Source organism: Aplysia californica, unplaced genomic scaffold (genome assembly GCF_000002075.1).
Source record: "Aplysia californica isolate F4 #8 unplaced genomic scaffold, AplCal3.0 scaffold00183, whole genome shotgun sequence".
NCBI lineage: Eukaryota > Metazoa > Mollusca > Gastropoda > Aplysiida > Aplysiidae > Aplysia > Aplysia californica.
In genome coordinates this window covers 153,246-160,715 of record NW_004797453.1, presented here as the reverse complement: position 1 = coordinate 160,715, position 7,470 = coordinate 153,246, and the positions used below count along the sequence as shown (strand labels likewise).

Genomic DNA, 7,470 nt, shown 5'->3' with positions numbered 1-7,470 from the left:
AAAATAAACATTTGTCAACATTCAAATAGCCCTTTTCTTATAAACATACGTTCAAAGAGAAAATTTGATCTAGGGCCTGGACAAACGAGCTACAATTGTCGCACAGTAAATTCTGCGCAGAAAGTTGAGAAAGTGTCGCTTACTTTTGTGTGGCAGCCACAAGGGGCGATATTTAATTTAACGCTACTGCTCAGTTCAACGCGGACGATCGGAGAGTCAGGGAGCCTTTGGTCATGGTGATGAGAAGAATCTTTTTATTGAAAAAAGAAAACGACAAAGAAGATTTTGGTTAATCCCATTGTTTCTCACAGATTACTAAGAGGAGAGTTGTACACCTTATATGAAGAACTTCAAGAAGAGGAGTCTAAATTGTTCAATTACGGTACGCCTACTTTCGTATGCCCAAAGCCGCATATTATTTGAAGACGATTTCGTCACCAAATGTTGTTCGACAGCGTACAAATGATGATAATACCAGTACCATCAAAGGCGGCAGTAGCAGTGACACTTTGCCAAAGGTAAGTGTCTTTCGGGATACCCTATTACTGTACACATGTAATGATCAGGATAAGTTTTGCACCACTTTCTACTACGGCTTGTTTGAATAAACGTCCATAATGATTTTTGTAAATATAAAAACGGTTTCACATGTTTATTGGACTGAGATTAAATCAACGTTTATTAATCAAACCCAAACTGAAGACAAATTATATGACGCATAATGGCGTTAATTAAAATGTCAATTTTTGTGCAGTCTCATCACGATCTAGTTATTGATTCTAAGAAAAAAAGAATAAAATTAAAATTAAAAGGTATATACAGTGGAATCCTGTTATAAGGAGAAGGGGGGGGGGGGACCGGTGCGAAATGTCCATTATAGCAGGATTCTCGTTATTAGGGATCCAGCAATAAATTCAAGTGAAAATGTAAAGTAAGCCTAATCTATGAGTTTGGTGTTCTGTTTATTCCTTTTTTGTATTTCCCCTGGTGATGATTTTGTTCAACCTGATCTCTTGGTCTTACTTGATCAAAATTCGAATCAGGCTTCTTTCTCTAGCGCTAGAAATGTTGACAAATCGGCTTTGGCGATCAGAAAGAAGGGGCTCTGGCTCTAGGCTAACTTGCCCGTTGTGTTGTTTTCCACCCCACCACACCCTGTGGTGCGTTGCGTCTGCTTGCGCACGTCACACATTCACTCCATCTATCACAGCATTGTGACCTCTCCATCCCGCACCAGAGAAGTGAGAGGCACGGTATGCCTAGATAATCTAGACTGGGCTGGCCTATCACGCGATGCGTTCTGCTTGTCTGCGCATGCCACACCCTCCCCACTTTTTCGCTCCGGCCTTCATTGTTGGTTCGCGTGGGCTCTCCCGTTCTTTGTTTCGCTGGATCACTAACAACTCTCTCAACTGGCGAGGTTTTATGTAAAGTTACCTGGCGGTCCGATGAGTCGGGTCTGTCAGGGGGCCCCCGTCCAAGATAAGTGTTGCCTCGTCGTGGTCCTGAGTCCGACTGAATATCTCAGTGAGTCTCTCAGACGATGTCTGCCTATTTCGCGCCGGACCCTTGACGTCATCCAAGGGCGTGCCACTCCCTTAATTATCTTGTCCCCACAGTAAAGATAAGAGTCATGTCCCTTGACATCACATCCCCCTCACAAGCAATTTCAAGAACAAATCAAATTGATAGACGCATCAACCAGAAACTGAAACTATAACTCTGAAAACTTATATACACTGTACACAGCAGAAACTTCGCCTACAAGTCTGAGTCTCTGCGGAGGCCTGACATGGCGTCCCGACTTCGTTATGTAGTCAGACGTAGTGGAAGTATCATGAAGGGTTGTGTCTGACTCTAGTGACTCTGCTGGTAATTCTGGCTGATGGTGAGGCAACATAGAAGACTCTCTAGGGATCACGAGATGGTTACTGTCGTCGCCTTCCGTCTTCAGCCGGGTCTGGTGACGATTACGAACCTTCAAGCCGTTGTCCGTTTTCAAGAGGTATGATCTGTCTCTCGATCTTTCTACAACCGTAGCCTTGGCATCCCTTGGGGTTTTAACCCAAACTGGCTGTCCTTTTGACAAGTCTGACATGAGCTTGGCGCAATGTCTTCGATCGTAATCCTGTTTATGCCTCTGCCTAAAAGTTGCGTCAATCTTCCTGACCACCTGCCTTTCTCCTCCCTTTGGGACCAATTTTTCTGGGAAAATGGGCACTCTTGTCCTGATTTTCCTACCCATTAGAAGTTCTGCTGGGCTCTGTCCTTGCTGTAAAGGAGTGGAGCGGTAGTTCATGAGAGCCACGTAAGGATCATCAGACTTACTCTGTAACATTTTGATAGTTTTGACTCTGAGGATGTAGAGGGGTGCTTCTCATAGTACTGTGAGAACATTTGAAACTCGTGTGCACCGAACTGGAATCCATTGTCTGAGACGACGATTTCAGGAACTACATATCTAGCAAAAATTGACTTGCAATGTTCTACGACATTTGAAGCAGTAGGCTCTCTTAGATGAGCTATCTCAATCCACCTCGAGTAATAGTCTACTATTAGTAGATATGTGTGACCTTTCCACACAAAAAGATCCATACCCACCCTTTGCCAAGGGTAGTCTGGAGTGACTGTCGGCTTCAATGGTTCTGGGCTGACCTTTCTTTCTTTTTCACAGTCTGGACAGTTTGTAACCAACGTTTCGATTTGCTGTGACAGTCCAGGCCACCATACACTGCTTCGAGCCAGCGCTCTGCACTTGACTATCCCCTGGTGTCCTTCGTGAAGACGTTTCAAAACATCCTGTCTTAATATTGTGGGAATAACAATTCGGCACTGGTATAGTAGCAAACCTTGTTCCACAGTCAGCTCGTCTCTCGACGTCCACAATATAGCTTCATAACTGGATCGACTTTGGTTGTCGCTGGCCATGAGGACTGACAGTATTCTTTTAATTTCTTACAGATTTCGTCTGCATCTTGCTGCTCTCTAATTTCTTGCAATTTCTTGTCACTTGCTGGGAATCCTTCCAGGACAGATCTGACGTGTAGCTCACACTCTTCTTCCATGTGATGATCTTCTTTACTTGGCACTCCCACCGGAGCTCTTGACAATGCATCGGCTGTTACCAAATTCTTTCCTGGTACATGGACGATATTGTAGGAAAACCTCATCATTCTCATCCTAAATCTCTGAATGCGAGGGGTCAATTCATCCAGATGCTTTGTTTTCATCAGTTGAAGAAGTAATTTGTGATCTGTTTCAATCAGGAATTTTGGCAATCACACCAAAAAGTCTGCAAATCTCTCGCAGCACCAAGTAACTGCTAAGGCTTCCTTTTCAACTTGTGCATATCTTCGCTTTGTATCTGTAGGGGACCTTGACACATAATAGACTAGTTTCCAATCTGTGCCTTCTTTTTGCATCAGTACACCACCCATGCCATAGGATGTTGACTTTTGAGGACTGTTATGAATGAGTAAAGGTGCTGTACTCATCTGTTTCTTTAATGACTGGAATGCTTGTTCCTGCGGATCATCCCAGGTCCATATTGTTTCTTTTCTTAGTAAATCTCTCAACGGCTTTGTCCTTTCTGCCAGACCGGGTGCAAACTTTCCTATGTGATTCAACATGCCTAGGAAACTTCGGACATCGGTAATCTTTTCTGGTCTCGGGAACTTTGTGATGGCTTCTACCTTTTCTGGGTCTATTTGTATGCCTTCTTTGGATATAATGTGTCCGAGGAATTTGATGGATTTGACGCAAAAAACACACTTTTTGTTTAGGGTGACTCCAGCTTGCTTCATTCTTTGAAGTACCATATGAAGTCTGCTGTCGTGTTCTTCCTTATCCTTTCCTCCGATCAAGACATCGTCAATGTCGTCCACCACTCCAGGAATGCCCGACAAGATTTGGGTCATTTCCCTTTGAAAGACCTCCGGTACTGAGCTGATTCCGAAAGGCAATCTCTTGACGCAGTACCTCCCGTAAGGAGTTATAAAAGCTGTTAACTTTTGTGACTCTTTCTCTAGTGGTATTTGAAAAAATCCACTATTGCAGTCTAGCTTACTGAAATATTCACATCCCGAGAGTTGCGCAAACAGCTGATCTGTTGTAGGTAGGGGAAAATTTTCTCTATGCACACTTTCACTCAACTTGGTGAAGTCTACACATAACCTGATTTTTCCGTTTGGCTTGGGAATGGCAACAATGGGGGCACACTAGTCTGTTGGCTCAGAGACTGGCTCAATAACTTCTTGCTCCACCATCTTCTCAAGCTCTTCTTTCACCTTTTCTTTCAGTGGCAGGGATAGTCGACGAGGAACCGCAACAGAAAACGGTTTTGCTTCTTGATCCAGTGTGATCTTGTAGGGCTTATTTATCTTTCCTAACCCCGAAAATAACTCTGGATATTCCGAAGGTATACCTTGTTTCTTCACCGCGTTCACTCTCTCCAAGAGTTTCAAAGCTTCTATAGCTGGTCTACCTAACAAAGGCTCATTCAGGTTTGTGACGACATACACATCCTGTTCTGAAGATGTATTCCTGGTATCCAATGTAGCCCTGACTACTCCTTTTACCTGTAATTCCTGGTGTCCTGCTCCAAATAATTTCTTCTCTGTTTTCTTTATTAGAGGTGAGTTTTTCTTGAAATATCTGTCCGGTATCACCGTGACGTCTGCACCAGTATCCACTCTATACTTAGCTGGCTTTCCTATTGTAGTTATTTCTGCGTTCCACAAGTCATCGTTGCTTTGCACGGCCCTGACACCATATTAGTTTTCCAGCTGTAGTGTTCCCAGGAAAATTTCTTCAACTTGTCTTACCGACTTCTTGTCTTTGTTTCTACAAGCTGTGGAGAAGTGTCCTCTCTGTTTGCATGTGTAGCATTCCGGATGTTTGGCAGGACATTCTTGTTTATCGTGTGGACCTCTTCCATATATGTGACATTATTTTCCTATGTTTTCTATTCTTTGGAATTCTTGCTTGGGGCCCTGACCTTGACCTTGACTTTGACCTTGCCTGTAAAACTTTCCTTTCTGCAACCTGTTTACTTCTGAAACTTAGTTTCCGGTACTTTGGCTTATTGTATGCGACTGTGTCCTAGATGACTCATATGCTCGTCCTATATCTAGAAACTTTGTTAGGGTGAGATTTTTGTCTTCCAAAAACTTTTCTCTTAAGCTTTCTTCTCTCACTCCTATCTCCACCTGATCTCATGTTAAGCGGTCTTGCAACTGTGTGTCTCCGAAGTTGCAGGACTTGGCTAGCTGACGAAGTTGTACATTGTAGGCCTCTATTGTTTCGTCTTGTTTTTGTTTCCTCGTGTGAAACTTGTAAGACTCGTAGGCTTCATGTGTCTTTCCTATGCAAAAGTCGTCAAAAGCTTGTATGACGCTTTGGAGATTTTTCTTATCTGCTTCGAAAATGTCTACAGCATCTTCCCCAATCGTCGCTAGAAACACTGCACATTGGAAATCTTCTTCTTCCTTGTTTAATCTGGTGGCGATCGCATAATTTTCTAAGTTTCTCTTAAACTTTTTCCACCCTTGTGCTAGGTTTGTGCCATCTGTTACGTTTAATTTTAATGGAAGGGGTACGTTGGCTGTGTATTGCTTCTGCTGGTTTTCCCTGTTATGTTGTGCCATTTCTGTTCACTTGTTGTGGAACTAGAAATCCAGAATAGGTCTACTCAAATAAAAGACTCTAAGTCTAGAAATCTAGAATCTCCAGACCCAAACAAACAAACAAGTCACAGTTCCAACTCAACACTGTTCATAGTTCAAAACATCTAGATTCTATTTAATCCAGGCCTATTACCACATCTAGATAATCTACTTCTATCCAGATCTCTAGTTTCTAGCTCCAGAATCCAGATCCAGAGTCTAGATTCAAAATCCTTCCCGTTTTCAAACAGTTAACTGCCTAAACCTAACTAGTCTAAACCGCTACTCTCACAGAGCACTGTTCTTGATAGATAAACTCTAGCACTTCATTGAATTTGGGTGTTTTCTTGAAGTAGTTGGCTGTTCAGTAGTCACTTCTGACACCATGTAAAGTTACCTGGCGGTCCGATGAGTCGGGTCTGTCAGGGGGCCCCCGTCCAAGATAAGTGTTGCCTCGTCGTGGTCCTGAGTCCGACTGAATATCTCAGTGAGTCTCTCAGACGATGTCTGCCTATTTCGCACCGGACCCTTGACGTTATCCAAGGGCGTGCCACTCCCTTAATTATCTTGTCTCCACAGTAAAGATAAGAGTCATGTCCCTTGACATCACAGTTTTATATTATTAATTGGTCTGTGTGCTGTTTACATCAGCAGCATTATTCCGCTATAACCGACTTGAGAGACTGTCTGATTGCGCAATAGCAGTATTTTATTTACAAAGATAAAGAAGGGAAAAAACGGGGTTTTAGAATAGTGGCTTTATGTAGCAGACTTCTCGTTGTTTCAGGACTCGTTATAAGTGGACTCCACTGTAGTTAGGAAAAGGCTTTAAAAGAACGGTTAGTGGTTCAGTATGGACTTTACATGCGACGTCTTTTTAAAAAAATGCATGGATTGCTTTCTCACTGTGCTGGTGTTGTATACGAAAATAATATAAAGGCATAATGACTGTATTCTAATGAAAATGTCCCATACCTATAAATTGAACCAATGTTCTTGCTTAACAAAAAATCTAAACAAATCATTGAATACTTTCGCTCCTCTACGTGAGTAAACACATGTAGTCCCGTAGATCATGTCGGCATTCCTTGCTTTGAGATTAAACTTCCAGAAGATGTATGTGTGTAGGCCTAAATAAGACATTTAGGAATGGTTTTCCAGATATCGTCAAAAGCTTTACAACTCATGATATGCATGTACATGTATTATTGCTAAAATTCCCCGACACACCAGAGTATTTATCTCTCATACTTGGTGATATAAAACCCCCCCACAAAACAAACACTGTTCAACAAGAAGGAACGATTTATTATAAACCCTGAGAAGTGACGGTCTTGAATAAGATGTGTTAATACAGCGTATTTAAATACTGTTGAACATTCGACTTTGCAAATTGGTTATGCATGTGCACAGTACATACATAATATAGTGTTGGCTGTATGTATTATGTATAGTTTAGTTTTAGTAGAGGTTTTATGCCGCTCTCAACTAAATAAGGTCATATGGGCGCTAAGGGGTGGATGTCAACAGAGAAGTCGTTACACTGCTCACCTCTCTAGCTTCAACAGCACAACGTCTGCTTCGACTATCGAGGCACCCCGGACATAGCGGGTCACAAGAGTATGACAAACATACAAAAGAAGTAGAGGGAAAATGACGGTAGTAAGGATTAGGAAAGAAAAAGCGGCAGTTCCCTGTTGCAGTTCAGGCACAGATATGAACATGACCCTGATGAATCAGCCCATTTGCAATTACAATTTTTTACTGTGTATAAGAACATGGTTAGTGTCCCCATCTTTTGGAATTG

At 42.4% G+C, this 7,470-nt stretch overlaps 2 protein-coding genes across 2 annotated transcripts; both read right to left on the bottom strand.

The window, feature by feature from the left end:
- Positions 1 to 1,714: 1,714 nt before the first annotated feature.
- LOC106011778 lies at positions 1,715 to 2,338 on the bottom strand. Its single transcript, XM_013082589.1, has one exon. It carries the CDS (start codon positions 2,336 to 2,338, stop codon positions 1,715 to 1,717), a length of 624 nt encoding a protein of 207 aa, XP_012938043.1.
- Positions 2,339 to 3,278: 940 nt separating this feature from the next.
- Positions 3,279 to 3,917, bottom strand: LOC118477692 (uncharacterized mitochondrial protein AtMg00860-like). Its single transcript, XM_035969783.1, has one exon. It carries the CDS (start codon positions 3,915 to 3,917, stop codon positions 3,279 to 3,281), a length of 639 nt encoding a protein of 212 aa, XP_035825676.1.
- Positions 3,918 to 7,470: the final 3,553 nt, after the last annotated feature.